General features: G+C 37.5%; 1 protein-coding gene across 1 annotated transcript in view; it reads right to left on the bottom strand.

Moving 5' to 3' along the window:
• EPHA6 (EPH receptor A6) overlaps positions 1–24044 on the bottom strand; it is a 1448913-nt gene that overhangs the window by 477337 nt on the left and 947532 nt on the right. Inside the window, exon 10 of the mRNA XM_053706041.1 lies at positions 21923–22108. Within this exon, the coding sequence (XP_053562016.1) occupies positions 21923–22108 (186 nt within the window). The remainder of the gene's footprint in view (positions 1–21922; positions 22109–24044) is intronic.

Genomic DNA, 24044 nt, shown 5'->3' with positions numbered 1-24044 from the left:
CCTATCGGACCCCTGACGCGCGTTTCACGAACGCTTCCTCAGAGGAAGCGTTCGTGAAACGCGCGTCAGGGGTCCGATAGGGGCAGCTTTGTCTCTCCTATCGTCCGTTTTTAACTTTGCTTACTCTTGTGATATATTAAGTACCTAATAGTTAATACTATATCCTCATATCGTTTATTGCATATGTAAAAGTAAAACAGCCCTCGGATTGTAAGGGCTTAGTTAACTTTAAATCTTTTGGATTGAGGATATCTAATAGTGACATATTAACTTTAAGGCTATTATGCTAATCACAGAGTTCAAGTGGTTTTAATTTACAGCTTTTGCTACTTGTATGAGTGTGAGTTCCTTAGCCTAATAAACTATAATGTATGAATGAATGGGAACCAATTTTTCAACACTATTTTCTTTGGAAAACCTTATGATATTAGTAGATGTGATAGTGTTATTAGACACTAGTGGATTTACTCTCTCTTTATAACTTTGTTGTACTCTCAGTTACAACTAGTTTGTCTAGTTGTTGTTACCTACATAATATTTATTAACCCCTAATCTGCCCCACCCCAACGTCGTCACTACCTAACTACACTTATCAACCCCTAATCTGCCGACCGGACCTCACCGCTACTCTAATAAATGTATTAACCCCTAAAGCTAAGTCTAACCCTAACCCTAACACCCCCCTAAGTTAAATATAATTTTAATCTAACGAAATAAATTAAATATTATTAACTAAAGTATTCCTATTTAAAACTAAATACTTACCTGTAAAATAAACCCTAATATAGCTACAATATAACGAATAATTATATTGTAGCTATTTTAGGATTTATATTTATTTTACAGGCAATTTGTATTTATTTAAACTAGGTACAATAGCTATTAAATAGTTATTTACTATTTAATAGCTACCTAGTTAAAATAATTACAAAATTACCTGTAAAATAAATCCTAGCCTAAGTTACAATTAAACCTAACACTACACTATCAATAAATAAATTAAATCAATTAACCCCCCAAAATAAAAAAATTCCCTACCCTAATCTAAATTAAAAAAGTTAACAGCTCTATTACCTTACCTGCCCTTAAAAGGGCTTTTTGTGGGCCATGCCCCAAAGAAATCAGCTCTTTTGCCTGTAAAAAAAAACACAATACCACCCCCCAACATTACAACCCACCACCCACATACCCCTACTCTAACCCAAACCCCCCTTAAATAAACCTAACACTACCCCCCTGAAGATCTCCTTACCTTGAGTTCAATCGGATTGGCTGATCCAATCAGCCAATCAGATTGAGCTTGCATTCTATTGGCTGTAGGTTGCGGCGGTGTCCGGAGCGGCAGATTAGGGGTTAATAATAAAATGCAGGTGTCAGCGATAGCGGGGGCGGCATATTAGGGGTTAATAAGTGTAAGGTTAGGGGTTTTTAGGTGCAGACTTAGAAAGTGTTTCCCCATAGGAAACAATGGGGCTGCGTTAGGAGCTGAATGCTGCTTTTTTGCAGGTGTTAGGTTTTTTTTAAGCCCAAACTGCCCCATTGTTTTTCCAGCTAGCCGCTACCGTAAGAAACGCTGGTATTGAGAGTTGAAGTGGCGGTAAATATGCCTGTACGCTCCCTTTTTGGAGCCTAACGCAGCCCTTTAGAGAACTCTAAATACCAGCGTTGTTTAGAAGCAGCACTAGAAAAAAAAACACGCGTAGCTAACGCACCCCTTTGGCCGCAAAACTCTAAATCTAGGTGATTGGGACCCCTCTAATACATCTATGTGTAAAACTTTTTCCTAAGTGATAGTCTAATGCTCTTACTAATGTGAAGAGTTAAGACTGCTCATAGTTGGCCTATGCATAAATATACTGCTGACATATGGTCTCTGAAATATGAAGACTCCGTTTGGCAGAGTTATCTGAAATCTTTAGCATTATGCTCATTTTAAAACAGCTGTTGAATATATTATTTTCAATTCAATTTATTTTTGTGAACATTTTGTAAAAGGAAAGTTGTCATTTTCTACTTCATTAGCCAGAAAAAAAGCTTTCTGCTTCAGGCTGTTACAGTATCTGTTACCTACTTTATTAAACACTTGCATAACATTTATAATTTTGTCAAAGGATTGGGCATTTGAAGTGGATGGCTTAAAGAGACTCTTAACACTAAATACATTTCATGTACCCCCCTAATCATGGGTGCTGCCATTTTTAAACCTAGGTTACATTACAGGTATCTGAAGGAAAATTACTTCACATGTGCAAACACCTCAGCACCGGAATGCAGTGAAACATAGATGTCTATTTAAGATACTGTTAGGAGGGAAGCATGTCTGCCCACCATTTGATAAATGGGGCCCAGTTGGGGTTACCACCCGTATGACTGGGGCAGCCCCAGAATCTGGAGGTATGTCCATGTCCTGGAATATCCTGGACTTTGGGTATATTCTTAGTAATCCTGTATAACTTCTGGGAGTACAAACAAGGAGGTTTCACAAAGCAATACAATACTAAAACATAAGTGTTCTGGCTTCTAATTCCTTAAAAATGCTTCAAGTGTATACTATTGTGCCATTTGTGGGTCTATATTTTGCCTTAAATGGACAGTCTACAATATAATTTTTATTGTTTTAAAATATAGATAATCCCTTTATTACCCACTAGTCCTAAAGCCCTTGTACACGGGCCATTTTTTGCAGTACTGCGGTTCCACCCCTTGCTCTCTCTCTATACCCCCTCTTTTTTGCTCTCTCCCCCATCTCTTTTGCACTCTCTCTTTCTCCCCCTCTCTTCTGCTCTCTCTCTCCCCAATCTCTCTATTTTGCTCTTTCTCTCCTTCCTTTCTTTTGCTCTCTCCCCCTCTCTTTTTCTGTCTCCCTCTCTTTTGCTCTCTCTATCCCCCCTCTTTTGCTCTCTCTATCCCCCCTCTATTGCTCTCCCTCTCTTTCACCCCTCTCTTTTGCTCTCTCTCTCTCCCCTTTCTTTTGCTCTATTTCCCCCTCTCTTTTGCTGTTTCTCTTCCCCTCTCTTTTGCTCTCTCTCCCCCTTTCTTTTGCTTTCTCTCTCCCCCTCTCTTATGTTCTCTCTCTCTCCACATCTCTTTTGCCCTCTCTCTACCCACTCTTTTGCTCTCTCTCTCTCCCCCCTCTCTTTCCCTCCTCTCGTTTGCGCTCTCTCTCCCCTCTCTTTTGCGCTCCCCCCTATCTTTTGCTCTCTCTCTTTCCCCCTCCCTTTTGCTCTCTCTCCCCTTGCTTTTGCTCTCTCTATCCCCCCTCTTTTGCTCTCCCTCTCTCTCACCCCTCTCTTTTGCTATCTCTCTCCCCTTTCTTTTGCTCTCTTTCCCCCTCTCTTTTGCTCTCTACCCCTTTCTTATGCTCTCTTTCTCCACCTCTCTTTTGCTCTCTCTCCCCTCTCTTTTGCTCTCTCTCACCCCTCTCTTGCTCTCTCTCTCCCCTCTCTTTCTCCCCTCTCTTTACCCCCTCTTTTTTGCACGCTCTCTCTCTCTACCCTCTTTTGTGCTCTCCCTTCTCTCTTTTGCTCTCTCTCCCCCCTTTTCCCCCTCTCTTTTGCTGTCTCTCCCTATCTTTTGCTCTCTCTATCTCTCCTTTATTTTGCTCTCTCTCTCCCCTTTCTCCCCTTCTCTTTTACCCCCTCTTATGCTCTCCCTCTCTCTCACCCCTCTCTTTTGCTATCTCTCTCCCCTTTCTTTTGCTCTCTTTCCCCCTCTCTTTTGCTCTCTCTACCCCCTTTCTTATGCTCTCTTTCTCCTCCTCTCTTTTGCTCTCTCTCTCCCCCCTCTCTTTTGCTCTCTCTCCCCTCTCTCCCCTCTCTTTTGCTCTCTCTCCCCCTCTCTTGCTCTCTCTCTCTCCCCCTCTCTTTCTCCCCTCTCTTTACCCTCTCTTTTTTGCACGCTCTCTCTATCTTCTTTTGTGATCTCCCCTCTCTCTTTTGCTCTCTCTCCCCCCTTTTCCCCCTCTCTTTTGCTTTCTCTCCCTATCTTTTGCTCTCTCTATCTCTCCTTTCTTTTGCTCTCTCTCTCCCCTTTCTCCCCTTCTCTTTTTCCCCTTCTCTTTTGTGCTCTCTCCCTCCCTTCTTTTGCGCTCTCCCCCCTCTCTTTTGCTCTCTCTCCCTCTCTTTTGCTCACTCTATCTCTCCTCTTTTGCTCTCTCTATCTCCCCTCTCTTTTGCTCGCTCTCTCTCCCCTCTCTTTTGCTCGCTCTCCCCTCTCTTTTGTTCTCTCTCTCCCCCTCTCTTTTGCTCTCTCTCTTCCCCTCTCTTTTGTGCTCTCCCCCTCTCTTTTACACTCTCCCCCCTCTCTTTTGCTCTCTCCCCCTCTTTTGCTCTCTCTCCCCCTCTATTTTGCTGTCTCTCTCCCTCTCTTTTGCTCTCTCTCTATCCCTCCTCTTTTGATCTCTCTCTTCCCCCTCTTTTGCTCTCTCCCCCGCTCTTTTGCTCTCTTCCCACCTCTTTTGCTCTCGCCGTACTCTCTTTTGCTGTCTCTCTCCCTCTCTTTTGCGCTCTCTATCCCCCCTCTTTTGCTCTTTCTATCCCCCTCTTTTGATCTCTCTCTCCCCCTCTCTTTTGCTCTCTCTCTCCCCCTCTCTTTTGCTCTCTCTATCCCCCTCTTTGGCTCTCTCTCTCCCCTTTCTTTTGCTCTCTCCCCCCCCCCTCTCTTTTGCTGTCTCTCTCCCCTCTCTTTTACTCTTTCTCTCCCCCTCTCTTTTGCTCTCTCTCTCTCTCTCCCCCTCTCTTTTGCTCTCTCTCTCCCCCTCTCTTTTGCTCTCTCTCTCTCCCTCTCTTTTGCTCTTTCTCTCTCCCTCTCTTTTGCTATCTCTCCCCCTCTCTTTTGCTCTCTCTCTCTCCCCCTCTCTTTTGCTCTCTCCCCTCTCTTTTGCTCTCTCTCTCCCCCTTTCTTCCCCCTCTCTTTTGAACTGTCTCTTTCTCCCCTCTCTTTTGTTCTCTCTCTCTCCCCCCTCTCTTTTATGCTCTCTCTCTCTCCCCTCTTTTGCGATCTCCCCCCTCTTTTTTGCGCTCTCTCCCCTCTCTTTTGCTCTCTCTCTCCCCTTTCTCCCCCCTCTCTTTTGCTGTCTCTCTCCCTCTCTTTTGCTCTCTCTATCTCCCCTCTTGTGCTCTCTCTCTCTCTTACTCCCCTTTATTTTGCTTTCTCACCCTCTCTTTTGCTCTCTCTATCCCCCCTCTTTTGCTCTCTCTCTCTATCCCCCCTCTTTTGCTCTCTCTCTATCCCCCCTCTTTTGCTCTCTCTCTATCCCCCCTCTTTTGAGCTCTCTCATGTCCGCAGTCCGCATGGCCCCGCCTGCGTCACGCCCGGCCCCATCCGTGTCACATCCGGCCCTGCTCAGCTACGCCTGTGTCCCGCCTCCATCACACCTTGTCGGCCCCAGATGCCAGGTTGGTCTGTTAAAGGCCAAGTGTGTTTGTCCTCGCGCAGTCTCTACTGCACATGACAGCTTTGGACAAACACACTTGGCCTTTTATATTATAGGATTCCCCAATTTTGCATAACCAACACAATTATAATAATATACTTTTTACCTCTGTGATTACCTTGTATCTAAGCATCTTCTGACAGCCCCCTGATCACATGACTGTGACTATTGACTTGCAATTAGTATTGTGTTGTGCTAAATCTTAAATAACTTCTTGAGCGTGAACACATTGTTATCTATATGGCCCATATGAACTAGCAGTCTCATGTTGTGAAAAGCAAATACAAAAGCATGTGATAAGAGGCTGTCTGTAGTGGCTTAGAAACATGCAGAAATTTAGAGGTTTAAAAGTTATAAAATATATTAATCTAACAATGTTGTTTGTGCAAAGCTGAGGAATGGGTAGTAAAGGCATTATCTATCTTTTTAAACAATAACAAGTTTAGTGTAGACTGTACCTTTAACACGGAGAAGGATTCAGGTGCCATGTGGGGCAATTACATGTGACCACCAACCAATCCCGTAACCTGATTCTCAAAGGTAGAAACTGACTCCACTCGCGGTTAAAAAACACTTTTTCGTCTGTTATGGCATATATCAGCACAGAGAGAAACAACCTACTAAGCGCTCTTGCAATTGGAGAACTGTACAGCTGTGCAGAGATTTGACAGTCAAGGATTTCACTGTAAGGTACTTATAGTACTTACTTATCCAGCGCATGTTTCTTATATATTACTAACAATTTGATCTCAGATGTAATAAGGGAGATGTCCCTTGACATTGTACAGAGATTACAAACAATATTTTTTTTTAAAAGGGTTTTTAATGGGACATGAAACCCACAATGTTTCTTCCATGATTCAGATAGAGAATATGATTTTAAACAACTTTCCAATTTACTTCTATTATTTAATTTGCTTCCTTCTCTGTTATCCTTTCCTGAAAGTTTTATCTAGGCAAGCTCCGGAGCAGAAGAGAACCTAGGTTCTAGCTGTTGATTGGTGGCTGCAAATATATATATCGATTGTGATTGGCTCACCCATGTGTTTATTTAGAAACCATTAGTGCATTGCTGCTCCTTCAACAAATGATACCACGAGAATTAAACATATTAGATAATAGAAGTAAATTAGAAAGTTGTTTAAAATTGTATTCTCTATCTGAACCATGAAAGAAATTTTTTGGGTTTTATGTCCCTTTAATATTTTTATTTTTATAAATAAGACATTTTGAACTCTTGACATTTTATTCCATTCAAACTTTTTATTCTCAATTAGTTTTTATATATATCTATATAGGTTAATACAAAAATTTTATATTCTATGTGTGATAATACAACTTGGTGTAAAAGTGCCTATTAGTGATTAACAGAGAACCTTTGCTGTCTTGCTCCAGCTCATTTTGTTTCTGTTTTTTTTTTAATGTTGTGAAACATTATACAGAAGGAGTAGATTTACAGTTTAATCGCATTAGACTACCAAACTTTTGTATATCCAACTCCCTTAGAAAAGCACATCTTTACTTGCTATCAAGGGTCATTTCCTCAATTAATAAGACTGCAATAAAAGGTAAAGAGTCCCACTAATAATGCACTAACTGTAACAAGTTGCTTCATTCTGTGCCAGTGTTGAGCCTACATTAATACAAAGGGATGAGCTAGCACTGAGCAACTGCATCCTTTATTGGAGATAAAACTGACAGCACATGGTGCTAACTATTCATTGGTTTAATGTTTTATAGCTGGCCGATCTTTTCTCTCTGATTAGCGGTGTATTGAAAAAGGCGTGTCGTTGTGAGTTTGTCTCAGGTTGCTATTTGTGAGCATTTTTTGGACCGGAGACCAAACGGGTGAGATAGTAATTATGTGTGTCATTGGTATTATGTGATTTATAATGTCAATTTTTTAATTAAGAGAAAGCGGATTTGAACGTAGCCGTTGTTTGCCTATATTTGTGTATTTATTGCAATATTGGATATAATGATTATTGAAGCAGAATTTTTTTTCGTTAGTCCAATAAAAGGCATCACTATTTACTATAATAACTTATGTAGGTATATAAATTAATTTATATATGGTACATTTACTTATTATTAATATTCCTAACTCAAACTTTTGCATGGGGTCTGTGGTTTATATTACTGATGTTGGGTTGCTTCCTAATCAGAATAAAGGTGTTGGTCACTACAGTGTTCATCAATACATAATTTCTGTGTATGTGTATATGAATGAATGTTTTATTTGTGTAACAGTCACATGAGGCCACACCCACACAGAGGCCACACCCACATCATGTCCATGTGCCACATGCCACAAGCCACACCCATTCAAAAAGTGTCCAGGAAATGTCTGGGCAAAAGGTGGCAAGCCTAGGCCCAGTATCTGTATTTAACTTCTAAACAGCAATACTATTTAATAACAGTCTCTCCAGTTCTTGTGTTGTGCTACCCTATAAAATCTTTTACTAATAATCAACCACTTACTAATTAGTTCAAAGGACAAATTACTATAATGTATATTAAGGAGAAATTAAAAAGGTGCTTTATTCAGCCCTCATTAATTTTTCAGAAAAAAGCACTGTTTATTTTTTAAATATCATCTTTAAGAGAATTATGTCCCTTTAATGGACTTTATAGAAAAAAAAATGTTGAAGAGACTTAAAGGTACATAATTATTTAATAATAAAATGACATAATGGCCATTAGTTCATATTAGTAATGCAACCTATAGTAGCTACTATGGAAGCAACAAAACACTATTCAAGTTAATTATAATTATGTTTGCAAAGACACTTCCTTGAAAAGTTATATATTTTTCAATAACTTTTCTTGCATGCATGACCATACAGTATGCTTGTACTTGCTTACAGTATAGATAGTTCTATGGACTCTTAAGAATAAATCGCTCATGCACTTATGTGCCCATTTAAAAATCCTTTAAGGATAACAAAAAGTTGTAAAAATGCTACTATAAAAAATATATAATTCGAAATGTTAAATACAAACCTGAAGATTAAATTTACTTTTACTGTAAAATGAAGTTTCTTTCTTATTAAAAATATATCATTTTAAATCAGAATTGACGTCACAAATTCCAGTCCAGAAAATAGTTGTGTCTAGACCATTCTATACTGAGCATTCATTGTGCAAGAAATTAGCATATTCATTTATTCAGTGTGCACTCCCCATTGTATGCTTATTGCAAATTATGTCAAACGCATGTGCATTAAAACGGAATTTTCTTAAATATTTAGGCCATACATGTTACAATTGCGCAGGACCCTTGAGCTGGGGACGTTGTCAGTCAGTTGTACAAATTGTGCATGCACGGGTAATCTGTAGTCCAGAGCGCATGAATTAGTCATGTTTACTACCCAGAACTGTGGACATAGAGAGAACTCAGGTTGGCCACCATGATTGGTTAATCGAAATCTTCCCATTTTTTATTTATTTATAAAATATTTTACCAGGAAGGATACATTGAGATTTCTCTCGTTTTTAAGTATGTCCTGGGTCCACAAAACATTGTATTGATACAATAGGGTACAATAAAATACAAAAACAATATTAATACATAACATATGCAAACTTTAACATAGAACAGGTAGGAAATATATAATCGACCATGACAGGTGCATTCTGTTTTGAGATATGCAGAGAGGGATCCCTTAAAGGATTGTAGGCTTGGGGAAGGTTTTAAAGTGTGCGGGAGGTCGTTCCATAATTGTGGTGCTCTGTAGGAAAAGGAGGATCGAGCTGCTTTCTTTTTGTATTGAGGCAAATTAAATAATGTGCTGGTACTGGATTGGAGATTATGGGAGGTGGGAACAGCCAGGGAGAGCATTCTTCTCAGGTAGGGTGGGAGCTTCCCAGAAAAGCTCTTAAACACAAGGCTGGAAAGATGGAGGGTGCACCTGGATTCCAGCATCAGCCAGTTTAGTTCTTTTAGCATGTCACAATGGTGGGTCCTGTAGTTACATTGTAGCACAAAGCGGCAGAACGAGTTATATAACGTATTTAGTTTATTAAGGTGAGTTTGCGGTGCAGGTGCATATACTACATCTCCATAATCCATGATTGGCATCAGCATTTGCTGTACAATCTTTTCCTTTACTGTAGGGCTGAGGCAGGATTTGTTACTGTACAGGGCACCTAGTTTTGGATAGAGTTTATATGCAAGTTATTCTATATGGAGGCCAAAAGATACATTGGGGTCTAACAACATACCCAAGTATTTGAAAGAGTGGACTGCGGTCAGTGTGCCATTTGATTTTGTTTTAATGCGTAGATGGGACTTTTGTAGTTTGTGTAATTTAGGTACTATTCCAAAGATCATTGTGACAGTTTTGTCAGTGTTTAGGAAGAGTTTGTTTTTTGAGATCCACTTTTCTACCTCTGTGAATTGGTCTTGGAGCACTGCCTCAAGCTGCGGCAGATCGGATTTGTTTGCATAGATTACCGTGTCGTCTGCGTACATGTCTACAGTTGAGGATTTGCAGACATTTGACAAATCATTTATAAATAATGTGAATAGTAGGGGGCCGAGAATGGAACCTTGGGGAACATCACACATGAATGGGAGAGGGAGTCGCTTCAAAAATGGAGACATACTGTGATTGATCCGATACATATGATCGAAAGCAGCTTAGCGGATGATCACCAATACCTGAGTTTTTTAGTTTGAGCAGTAGTATGTCGTGGTCTACTGTGTCAAAGGCCTTTGCAAAATCAAGAAAAATAGCTCCAGTTAGGTCTCCTTGTTCCATGCCAGTTTGGATGTCGTTGCAAACTTTTAGGAGGGCAGTTGTAGTGAAGTGATTCGGGTGAAAACCCGATTGAACAGGGGTCATATAGCTAGATTGTTGGTAATACTCACATAGTTGCGTATGGACGCATTTTTCTAAGATTTTTGACAATACTGGGAGCAATGATATTTGGCGATAGTTAGTAACCATGGTTAACTCACCACTTTTATGGATAGGCACTACTTTTGCAGTCTTCCAAAGTTTGGGTATGTATCCAGACACCAATGATTCGTTAATTAGGGTTGTGACAGGTTTAGCAATTGCCGGCGCACTGAGCTTCAACAGCATTGCTGGGATTTGATCAGGTCCAGACTGGTTTTTCATTTTTAGATTATTAAGGTGTTTCTTAACAACATTCATGGGTACAGGTCTAAAATTAAACTTTTCTATATTGGGTCTTTGTAGATTTAGTGGGGCCTGATCCACATTTGTAGTTTCAGGATGCGTGTCATTTATTAGTTTTATAGTAAAGATTGCGGGGAAACAAGTAAAAAATGAAAACACAAGGTATATCAGCAGTTTTTCAAGTGATATTATGCTATACAATAAACTAATATAAATATTTGACTGTTATATCCCTTTCATGTGTTTTAAATTATTTTATGGGCTGAAGTTTTTCTGTCCATGTTAAATGTTGTTTTTAGTTTATATAGTATATACTGGAGGAAGTTATAATATAACCCTTGATATAATGGAAACTGACAAACTTATCCAAAAGATCTCTATTTTTATTAATGCTAAGTAAACCATTTTCTGAAATTACCATCTGTAACATTTGTTCTTACCTTGGTGGTAATCAAAGGGTCTGAAGTGGTCCAAACACAGATTAAATGCTCATTAAACGGACATTAAACATGAAATTAATTTATTAATCATAGTATTGAGATTTTTCACTTTCTCCATTTAGTCATGAGTGCTGCTATGTTGAAATCTACCTTTTACTGCATTCCAGTTCTAAAGTATTTGCACAACTGAATAAACTCTCCTTTAGACCTGGAGTGTAACCTAGGTTTCAAAATGACAGCACCCATAATTAGAAGGTGATGCATGACATGTATCTAGTGTTTAATGTCCCTTTAAATACTAAATTGCTATTGCTTTGTCTTGATAGATTTTAAACCAAAATGGTACATATTGTTTTGATACAATTAAAAATAAATGTTGATGACAGGTCAGAACTTGGAGGACCATCATATCTACCCATATTGCCTTCTGAAGTATAAGCTTAAAGGGATATGTTAATAGAGCAGTCTGGCAAACCTTAAATTTAATGACAAGCAAATTAGGGGAACTGCGATGGGGCAACATGTGCCCCAACCTATCCTTGTCTCTACCTGGGAGCTTGGGAACTACAAACAGTATGTGAGCAATTAGGTTACAATACTGGCAGGTTTGTGCAAATTTGGCTAAGATATGTGGATGATATGCTGTTGTTGTGGAAAGGATCAGTTGATCTGCTCATGGAATTTGTTTAGAAACTTAGCCACAACAACAGTAACATCCTATTAACTAGCCAATTCAATGTCCATGAAATTTCCTTCCTAGATATCAACATTAGGAAAGAGGGTGTCTGTTCTATTCCTTCAGCCAGTTTTGCTGTCGTGCAGACCGAGGCACTATGGCAGTTGACGGGGATTTGGAAACGCTCTATTGTTTCCCACTTATGTGAGTGATGGTGGGCTTGGGACTTCTGTAGAGCTTTGAAAAGTGCGGATGCTTTTCCCAGCTTGTCCCAGGACTTACAAGGCAGCATACATATGGCATGTGCAGGCACAGTCACTTTACTGATATGCTGCATCACTTCCAAATGTGCCTCTAAGCATCCCATGAACAGCACAATACACGCTCCTCCCTGCACACCCTACAACATGTGTAACTCAAAAGTGTCCAGGAAAACGTGGCAGAGGTGGCAACTCTATTCACAACTAGTGTACTTTTGTTATCAAAACTTGTATTATTTTACACTATGCTAATTTATCACCTTTGCTGAGGTCACTTAGGGACAGATATGTATCAGGGTTAGGATTGTGAAATCTTATAATTTTCAGGGGTAAATTATAAGAAAAGAGGAAAAACTAATAAGGTATTTTTAAAAGTTTTCTTTTTTTTACTAAGTATAGATAAACAAATTACATTCTCAAGGTGTTTCACTTGCCTTTATTTGATTCTAAGAATAGCCTAATACCTACCCTTAACTACAAATTCAATAAGGAACTCAAGCACTTTTCATCCAAAATATATATATTTTTCGTAATTACATCAATCTTATTCCCTAAAAGCATGTTCTTAATGAAAATTACATGGTGTTGTGATCCGAGCACTTAACCAGAATAGCAAAAGTAATACATTTATCTTTCAATAATGGAAAAAAAGAATGTGTTTGAAAATGAAAACATTGACAGTACAGAAGGCCGACTCTAGAATTTACACAGAGCTATAAGTTAAGTCCTTGTCGCTAACGCTAGTTATAAACTCATTTAAATCAATATAACCTACATCATTTATTAGATTGTGTTCAGCAATTGTTTTTTTAAATACCAGATCTTTGCTGCACTAACAACACAGCATTAGAGGGCATTAAAGGGACATTAGAACCTAAAATGTTTTTTGTTTTTTTTTTGGTATTCAGGCTGAGCATATATTTTAAAACAAACTAACTTTTCTTCTATTTTGAAATTGGTATCTTTCTCATGAAATTCTTTGTTGAAGAAAATTCCTAGGTAGGTAGCATACACTGCTAAAATCTAGTGCTCTAGAAAATATATAACATTGTTAAAAGTATTCTTGTAAAAGTGCTACCATATACTCCTCCAGACACATTTATGCCATGAGCTGAACTACCTGATTTTCAACAAAGGATACCAAAAGAACAATGTAAATGTGATAACAATGAATTTGATTTTTTTAATTGTATGTTTTATATAAATCATGCAAGAAAAGAAACAATGTTTTATGTCTCTTTATACACCTTTTACGTTTGTGTAGAAGTTGTGCATTGTTCCAAATCTCTAACCTAGTGCTGTAAAGTGCATTCACTGGCTATTTGATTTTGTAACATTAGTGGTTAGGTGTCCTAGGAAGTGTGGGACACAGAACATTTTTTAAATAAAAGAAAGAGGTGTTTAACCCCTTCAGTATTGGAAAAAACTTGCCAACAATGGGCGCGATCCGATATATGGCGCAGGTTTCGGCGCAAGCGTGGGAACCTGCGCCACCCATAATTTCACCTCGCACATCGGGGTATTACATATACCCTGCCGGCAGTTCCTAAAGTGCCGTAAGTCTGATAAACTAGCGATGTTCAGAAATGAGCGTAACTACAAATTTCTGGAGTCACTAGTGACTTACGGCACTTTAGAAACTGCCGGCGCCTAAGAAAAGTAAACGAAATATTACATTTCCCGTAAAAGTCTAACCTGCCTCCCAAAAATAAGCCCGACACGTAAAATCCCTATATCCACAATCTTCCCTCTCACTACTAATAATAAATATATTAACCCCTAGACAGACAACCCCCCACAACGCAATAAGCCTAATTATTAACCCCTAAACCGCCATAGCCCACACCGCAAGTAATAACTAAATTATTAACCCCCTAAACCACCATAGCCCACACCACAATAAACCTATTCTAGTATTAACCCCTAAACCGCCATAGCCCACATAGCCTATTAAATCTATTAACCCCTAATCTGCCGCCGCCAACGTCGCCGCCACTATAATAAAGTTATTAACCCCTAAACCTAAGTATAACCCTAACACCCCCTAACTTAATTATTATTTAAATAAATCTAAATAATATTACTACACCCTGTTCCAAATTATTATGCCAATTATATCTTTCTCATTTACCTAAATAATTGATGTAAACAACAGTCAGCATAATTCTTATGTTATCAACTATTAAGACTACTATTCAAATGTTATTGAACAAACCTCCTAATGATAACAGTATTTTTTTTTTTTCAAAATAAAAACTTACAATGCACTGTTCCAAATTATTAGGCACTGTAAGTTTCAAAACACTTTATAGGTTGTAAATAACTGAAAATTGTTGTTGTGTTTGCAGCATATTTACTGAAATCAAAAGCTATTTCAATCAAACTTTGAACAACATTTTAACTTTTTAAACATTTTAACAGGTCACGTTACATTTTAACATAGGACCCCTTATTTGATAGCAGCTTCACAAGTCTTGCATCCATTGAACTTGTGAGTTTTTGGACAGTTTCTGCTTGAATTTGTTTGCAAGATGTCAGAATAGCCTCCCAGAGCTGCTGTTTGGATGTAAACTGCCCCCCACCCTCATAGATCTTTTGCTTGAGGATGCTCCAAAGGTTCTCAATAGGATTGAGGTCAGGGGAGGATGGAGGCCACACCATGACTTTCTCTCCTTTTATCCCCATAGCAGCCATTGATGCAGAGGTATTCTTTGCAGCATGAGAAGGTGCATTGTCATGCATGAAGATGATTTTATTACGGGAAGCATAGTTCTTCCTTCTGTACCAGGGAAGGAAGTGGTCAGTCAGGAACTGCACATACTTTGCAGAGGTCATATTTATACCTTTGGAGACCCTAAAGGGGCTGACCAGCTCTCTTCCCATGATCCCGGCCCAAAACATGACTCCACCACTGCCTTGCTGACGTCGCAGCCTTGTTGGAACAGGGTGGCCGTCCACCAACCATCCACTACTCCATCAATCTGGACCATCCAGGGTTGCATGGCACTCATCAGTGAACAGGACTGTTTGAAAATTAGACTTCATGTATTTTTCTGCCCAATGCAGCCGTTTCTGCTTGTGAACATTGGTTAGTGGTGGCCGAATGGAAGGTTTATGCACAGTTGCAAGACTCTGGAGGACTCTACACCTTGATGTCCGTGGGACTCCAGAGGCACCAGCAGCTTCAAATATCTGTTTGCTGCTATGTAATGGTATTTTAGCAGCTGCTCTCTTGATCCGATGCATGGATCTGGCAGAAATCTTCCTCAATGTGCCTTTATCTGCACAAACCCGTCTGTGTTCTGAATCAGCCACAAATCTCTTAATAGTGGGATGATCACGCTTAAGTTTTCGTAAAATATCTAATGTTTTCATACCTCGTCCAAGGCATTGAACTATTTCACTCTTTTAGGCAGCAGAGAGATCCTTTCCCCCCCTCATATTGCTTGAAAATGGTGCTCTGCTTAATAAAGTGTAACACCCTCCTTTAGTAGTTTTTCCTTTAATTGGGCTCACCTGGCAATCTAATTATCACAGGTGTCCAAGATTGTTTTCAGTGATCAAAAGAGTCTTGAGACACAATGCCATCCATGAGTTAAACTGAAAAAAAAAATATTTAATATTTGTGACACTGAAATAGAATTTGCATAATAATCTGGAACAGGGTGTATTATTAACTAAAGTATTCCTATTTAAAACTAAATACTTACCTATAAAATAAACCCTAAGATAGCTACAATAATAATAATTACATTGTAGCTATTTTAGGATTTATTTTTATTTTACAGGCAACTTTGTATTTATTTTAACTAGGTACAATAGCTATTAAATAGTTAATAACTATTTAATAGCTACCTAGTTAAAATGATTACAAATTTACCTGTAAAATAAAACCTAACCAAGTTACAATTACAGATAACACTACACTATCATTAAATTAATTAAATAAATTAACTACAATTACCTAAAATTAAATACAATTAAATAAAATAAACTATAGTACAAAAACAAACACTAAATTACAGAAAATAAAAAAAATTACAAGAAGTTTAAACTAATTACACCTAATCTAAGCCCCCTAATAAAATAAAAAAGCCCCCCAAAATAATAAAATGCCCTACCCTATACTAAATTACAAATAGCCCTTAAAATGGGCTTTTTGCAGGGCATTGCCCCAAAGTAATCAGCTCTTTTACCTGTAAAAAAGAAATACAACCCCCCCAACATTAAAAAAACCCACCACCCACAACCAAACCTTACTCTAAAACCCATCCAATCCCCCCTTAAAAAAAACTAACACTACCCCATTGAAGATCACCCAGCCGGGCAGAAGTCTTCATCTGATCCGGCACAAGTGGTCCTCCAGCCGGGCAGAAGCCTTCATCCGATCCGGGCAGAAGAGGTCCTCCATCCGGGCAGAAGGCTTCATCCAAGCGGCATCTTCTATCTTCTTCCATCCGACGAGGAGCAGCACCATCTTGAAGACATCCGACGTGGAGCATCCTTCCTGGCCGACGGACTAATTATGAATGAAGGTTCCTTTAAATGACGTCATCCAAGATGGCATCCCTTGAATTCCGATTGGCTGATAGGATTCTATCAGCCAATTGGAATTAAGGTAGGAAAAATCCTATTGGCTGATGCAATAAGCCAATTGGATTGACCTAGCATTCTATTAGCTGTTCCAATCAGCCAATAGAATGCAAGCTCAATCCTATTGGCTGATTGGATCAGCCAATCGGATTGAACTTCAATCCGATTGGCTGATTGCATCAGCCAATAGGATTTTTCCTACCTTAATTTCGATTGGCTGATAGAATCCTATCAGCCAATTGGAATTCAAGGGACGCCATCTTGGATGACGTCATTTAAAGGAACCTTCATTCGTCGTTAGTCTGTCAGCCAGGAAGGATGCTCCGCGTCGGATGTCTTCAAGATAGACCCACTCCGGATGGAAGAAGATAGAAGATGCCGCTTGGATGAAGACTTCTGCACGGATGGAGGACCTCTTCCGCCCGGAACGGATGAAGACTTCTGCCCTGCTGGGTGAATACGGCTCAAGGTAGGGTGATCTTCAATGGGGTAGTGTTAGGTTTTTTTAAGGGGGGATTGGGTGGGTTTTAGAGTAAAGTTGGGTATGGGTGGTAGGTTTTAATGTTGGGGGGGTTGTATTTCTTTTTACAGGTAAAAGAGCTGATTACTTTGGGGCAATGCCCTGCAAAAAGCCCTTTTAAGGGCTATTTGTAATTTAGTATAGGGTAGGGAATTTTATTATTTTGGGGAGCTTTTTTATTTTATTAGGGGGTTTAGATTAGGTGTAATTAGTTTAAACTTCTTGTAATTTTTTTATTTTCTGTAATTTAGTGTTTGTTTGTTTTTGTACTATAGTTTATTTTATTTAATTGTATTTAATTTTAGCTAATTGTAGTTAATTAATTTAATTAATTTAATGATAGTGTAGTGTTAGGTGTAATTGTAACTTAGGTTAGGTTTTATTTTACAGGTAAATTTGTAATTATTTTAACTAGGAGCTATTAAATAGTTATTAAGTATTTAATAGCTATTGTACCTAGTTCAAATAAATACAAAGTTGCCTGTAAAATAAAAATAAATCCTAAAATAGCTACAATGTAATTATTAATTACTAGTTCAAATAAATACAAAGTTGCCTGTAAAATAAAAATAAATCCTAAAATAGCTACAATGTAATTATTAATTATATTGTAGTTATCTTAGGGTTTATTTTATAGGTAAGTATTTAGTTTTAAATAGGAATAATTTATTTAATAATAGTAATATTATTTAGATTTATTTAAATAATATTTAAGTTAGGGGGGTGTTAGGGTTAGGGTTAGACTTAGGTTTAGGGGTTAATACTAGAATAGGTTAATTGCGGTGTGGGCTATGGCGGTTTAGGGGTTAATACAGTTTATTAGTTATTGCGGTGGGGGATTGTGGTTGACAGGTAGATAGACATTGCACATGCGTTAGGTGCTAGTTTATTTTTGCAGGCATTTTATGGAGTTACGGAGCGCAAGGCCTGCTACGGCTGCATTTTATGGCGAGGTGAAAATGGAGTAAGATTTCTCCATTTTCACCACGTAAGGCCTTGCGCTGGATATTGGATACCGATTTACGACGCGGTCCCATGTTAGCCTATGGGAGTAAAAATTGCGAGCGACGGGTGAAATATACGGACGTAACTTGTATGCTGCGCCGTATATGTAATACCAAAATCGCGCAAAATCTGGCATCGTCGGCTTTTGCGGGCGACGCTTTATATGTGATCGAGGCCCAGATTGGAGAATTTTTAGCATTTTTGCTATCACTCCATTTAAAAAGAAATAGAGCTGTTGTTTTTTTTAATTTTATTTAAATATCAAAACTATGTATTTTTTTTAAGTAGACAACCCAAGGTATTGATCTAGGCCCATTATGGTATACTTCATGCCACCATTTCGCCGCCCTATTAAAATATATAGAAAATATCATTAATTTCAGTGAAAAATCCGAAGTTTGTGAAAAAGTTTTTTTCATACCGCTTGAACAATAATGACACAAACGGATGTAAAGCTTCTCTGGCTGTCTGCCAGTACCCAGTTTATAAGTATTTTTTAAAACTGATTTATTATTTTTTATGTAGTGTAGTGGTCCCCCCATCTCCCCACAATCATTATGTAGGGTGGCCCCATTCCACCCTTTTTCTGTAGTGTAGTGTCCCATTCCTCCCTCTCCCTTAAACATTTTTTCTGCAGTGTAGGGTCCCTCCCACTCCCTTTCCACTCCAACGCTGGGCAGCCTACCCGCCTTCCCTCCCACACCTCCCGTTGGAAGCAATGGAGATTATTACAGACAGTGACACAAACTGTGTCACTGTCTGTAATGATTTGGCAATCTGCCTTCATATGGTAACGTAGCACTGAACAGCAAATCTTGGGCTTCCAGTATTATGAACGTATATCTACATTATGCAGCATTCTGTGTTATGTACCGCATGACGTAGATCTACGTCCATTTGGCCCAATGGTGTTAATGTCCTTCTAACTCATATTTTAAAGATTACACAAGGTTTATGCAATCTGTTACCTACTTTGCACTGGTAAATCTAGCAGCAGAACAGATGAAGACAAAGGGCTCAATTTATCAAGCTGCATATACAGCTTTGGAGCGCCTTCGATGCAGGCTCGACTCAGAAACGATCCTTGTCCATCCGGCAGTTGTTAAACAGTGTGCACTGGGTATACATTCATACAAAAGCCACTTTGTTGTTTTTTTTTAAAAAAGTAGTTCATTTTATTTTTAGTGTATACATTGTCCTTCAAGCACTATTAAAATACAATCAAAATTGTATTCTTTCACAATTGATTGAACAATTTGTGTAAACCCACCTAAGGGGTTAAACACACACTTCAAATAGGTCCTGCTTATCATGAGCAGAACACAGCTAATGATTGGCAGCTATGTACATATGCCACCCCTGTTTGGCTAAGTGTTTAGCTCCAGACCAGTAATGCAATGCTGACTTTAACTTTTTAACCCTTTGAATGGGGTAAAACATTTAAATATGTTCAAGCAATAATACAATGATAAATGACTGTAACATATTAGAGCTATTTGCTATTGTCCCTCTATATCACTTTAACTGTACAGTTAAACAGTAACATGTGAAGGAGTGCAGCACACTAAGAAATTGCAATAATCATTTTCAGTTACTGACATTTAACCCCATATTAACAAAGCACATGGCAATCTGAGCTATTCACTTTCAAATTGATAAAGTTTAAGCTATTATCACGAGGGTTTAACTCAAGGATCAGTCAATGCTAAGGGAAATGTTGCTGTATTACAAGCAATTAAGAGATGATTTTGGTCAAGAGAGCTGTTAAATGCATTGTAAAATTGTTTTAGGGCCTCATTAAGTGGTAGACATGTAAAGGCTTACAGAGGAGCCAGTTCTATTATAATGAAAGAGGAGCAAATGCGACTAAGACTTTCAATATTTCTTTTGTCTCTAATGGAAAATGAAATTAAAACATATTAAAAGTGAAATTGAAAGTATTACTAACTTTCTTTAATACAATTAACTGATATAAGTGCCAACATAATGCATAAAACCTTAAATCAACAAACGTGAAACAATTACACCACTTTCTACACAAGCCTAGTGTGAACGGCAAAATATGCAGACTTCAAAGCAATCTGTACAATAGCAATTACATATGTTATTGTTAAACCTCAAGATAAATCACACAAATGTTATATATATAAATATATATATATATATAGTTATTTTATATATATATATATATATATATATATATATATATGCACACCTGCTTATAACATTTAATAAAACAAAATATATAGAGAGAGCATGTTACAGGGACATGAAACCCACATTTTTCTTTCATTTTTCAGATCATATAATTCTAAATATACTTCCATTGTACTTCTATTATACAATTTGCTTCATTCTCTTAGTGTCCTTTGTTGAAAATTACACCTAGGTACTGTAGGCTCTGGAACAGCAATACCCTAACGGGAGTTAGTTACTGATTGGTGGCTGCACACATATGACTCTTGTTATTGGCTAACCCTATATGCTTAGCTAGATCCCATTAGTGCATTGTTGCTGCTTCAACAAAGAATTTCAAGAGAAATAAGACAATCTGATAATAGAATTCAAATGGAAAGTGTTTGAAATAGTATGCTCTCCCAGAATCATGAAAGAAACATTTGGGGTTTCACGTCTCTTTAATTAGCTAAAGGTTGCATCAATTATATAGCGTAATTCAATAACTAAAGCAGATATGACTGATTTTTAATGATCATTCATTTCCAATTAACCTTTCACACAATTAAACCACTTTAAACTAGACATTTATTTCTACATTTATTCTTTATTATCTACATTGACCTAAACCCTAAAAAACACTGACCATCTCGGTATAATACTGGTTGGATGGCAAACCTAGGAATGGATTAAACATTGAAAGATCGGTTTTCATGGAATATAGGAATCAGGAGGACCATCTAGCCTGACCAGCTGTCTATAGGGTTAAAGGGACAGAGAAGCCAAACTTTAAGTTGTATAATTTAAACAGAGAATACAATGTAAAAAAAATATTTTTACTTCTGTTATAAAAGACGTGTGCTCCTGATTCTACCTCAGTATTCTCTCATGGAAAGTGGCCAAGTTTCAACCAAGGATATCAGGAGAAAGATGTACATTTTGTACATTGGATTTTTTTTTTAAGTTTATAATTCTATGATTTGTATGGCTCATGAATGGTTAATTCTAATTTTAAAGGTCCCTTTAATTAATCATCAGGATAGCTATGGTCCAACCATCTTTTCCATTAACAAGTGCTTCAGGACATTCTTAAATCCCTTAATATACTAAAAGGTTTCAATAGTATCGCCTCTTTCTTCTCTCCTCCAAGAAATACGTAATAAAGAGGTGTAACAATTGCTGTTTACTTTTCATGCGCATGTTGCCTGCTGAGCATACCCATGTAGGTTGTGTGAACTCACATCTAACTTGCGCATACTCTATATCCCAAGTTCCAGTAGGCGGGTAGGCGCATCATGTGCGTCACCACCAGAAAGGAATAAGAGTCTCAGATGCTTGTGCACACTGCTTACCGGATTATCCTTGGAGATCTGCACATCAGAGTTGTTACAAATCCTGATAATTTTTCATTTACAAAATTCAAGCATATTACTAAAATGCTTCTAAGTGAATTTAAAATGAAAGTCCTGGTCTCGTTAAGCTTATTAAAGCTTTCCTTGTTAGTTGTATATCCTTCTGGAGATATACTTTACATATAAATACACTTAGAGCTGTTCAGATGTGAGCTTATAAAATGGTACACAGACTAAAAAAAATCAATCCTACAAAAGAAAGATTGCTAAAATGATACATACGTGCATAACACAACAGAGCCACGCTGCTTAATACTTACTTTTTGTAACAACACCCTCCAGACGAATAATATTTGGATGATCAAACTGTCCCATGATACTTGCTTCTCTCAAAAAATCTCTCCGTTGTCTGTCCATATAACCGCCTTTTAAAGTTTTAATGGCAACTGGGATTTCTTTCTTTGTAGGAGTCTTCAATCTTCCACTGCAAACTTCTCCAAATTCCCCTACAAGACAACTTGGTTTTAATACAGAGATTTGTCAAAAAGCGCAGGCTTTTCATTTTTGATTTCTTACTTTCCACCTAAGGGCATTTTACATTTGGATTTTTATAGACCTTATATTTCTTAAAATATTTTCATGTTCTCTATCTTTTTTTTACACTGTGCAATCATCAAACAATTTATATTCTCATTGCTTATGTTTTCACCCCTTTAAATGTTTGTATAGATAGACAGACAGACAATAGATAGACAGATAGACTTGATAGATAGATAGACAGACAGACTTAGATAGATAGATGATAGATAGACAGATATAGATAGATATATTATAGATATATGATAAATTGATACATAGACAGACAGACTTATAGATAGATAGATAGATAGATAGATAGATAGCTTATTGCTAGATAGACAGACTTAGATGGATAGATGATAGATAGAGACTAGATAGATTATAGATTGATGTTTAATTGATAGATAGATAGATAGATAGATAGATAGATAGATAGATAGACAGACAGACTTATAGACAGATTATATGATTGATAGACAGACAGACTTAGATAGATAGATAGATAGATAGATAGATAGATAGATAGATAGATGATAGATAGACAGATATAGGAAGATAGATTATAGATAAATTGATAGATAGATAGACAGATAGATAGATAGACAGACAGACAGACAGACTTATAGATAGATAGATGATTGATAGACAGACAGACATACAGACTTAGATAGATAGATGATAGATAGATAGACTTAGATAGATAGATAGATAGATAGATATATTATAGATAAATGATAAATAGATAGATAGATAGACTTAGATAGATAGATAGATTATAGACAGGTAACAGATATATATATATAGATAGACAGACAGCCTTATAACTAGATAGATAGATAGATACATAGACAGACATACAGACTTAGATAGATAGATATATAGATAGACAGACAGACAGACAGACAGACAGACAGACAGACAGATAGATAGATAGATAGATAGATAGATAGATAGATAGATAGATGATAGAAAGACATACAGACAGACTTGATAGATAGATAGATAGATAGATAGATAGATAGATAGATAGGTGATAGATAGATAGATAGATAGATAGATAGATAGATAGATAGATAGATAGATACACAGGAAGACAGCTTGGTATTGTAATATGCCTTTTTTTTATTGGCTTAGTATTGTATAAAAGAAAAAAAATAACTTTTTAGAGATGTTTCTTTTCCTCAGGTCTAAATAAATGGATGGATTGTTACTTTAAAGACCGGAGGGAAAACAAACAATGGTAAAAAAGATTTGGAGGTTATAACAAAAGAAAATAAAGGGAGATGGGGCCCTAAACAAGTAATAAAGGAAGGAAGGAAAGTATAAGACAGATAATAATATACAAAGAAGAATAAACAAGAATAAAATAAAGACATATATTAACACATCCGGATACCCAGAAACAAAACAAATTGGCCTATAGGTATTAAACATACAAGAACACACTAGTGAGATTTTTTTTATTTCTTTATCTACAATTAAAATGAAATTGACAATAAACTAGCTCTAGAAAACTCAGATACTCTGCTTATAAAGATATTAAAGGGATATGAAATTTAGCTACCAATCAGCAAGTGCTACCCATGATTCCGAACCAAAAATAGGCCGGCTAGTTAAAGTGTAAATAGTCTGGTTAAGATTAATTTGACTGGGAAACCAGATTAGCCAATAGGGTAATAGCAGTGGGGAAATTCACAGTTAAGGTTAACACTTCTGTTTAGGGATTGAATCCACCCCTAGGGGTAACTGCTGCGGGGGTGACATGGTTAGGGTTAAGTGCAATTGATGGATCAGCACAGATTGGTTAACTTCATTTACAGTTGGTGCAATCAGGGTTAAAAATAATGAATATACAGGGTTACT

This window comes from Bombina bombina, chromosome 3 (genome assembly GCF_027579735.1).
Source record: "Bombina bombina isolate aBomBom1 chromosome 3, aBomBom1.pri, whole genome shotgun sequence".
NCBI classification, from domain to species: Eukaryota; Metazoa; Chordata; class Amphibia; order Anura; family Bombinatoridae; genus Bombina; species Bombina bombina.
This window is presented reverse-complemented; position numbering and strand designations above follow the sequence as displayed.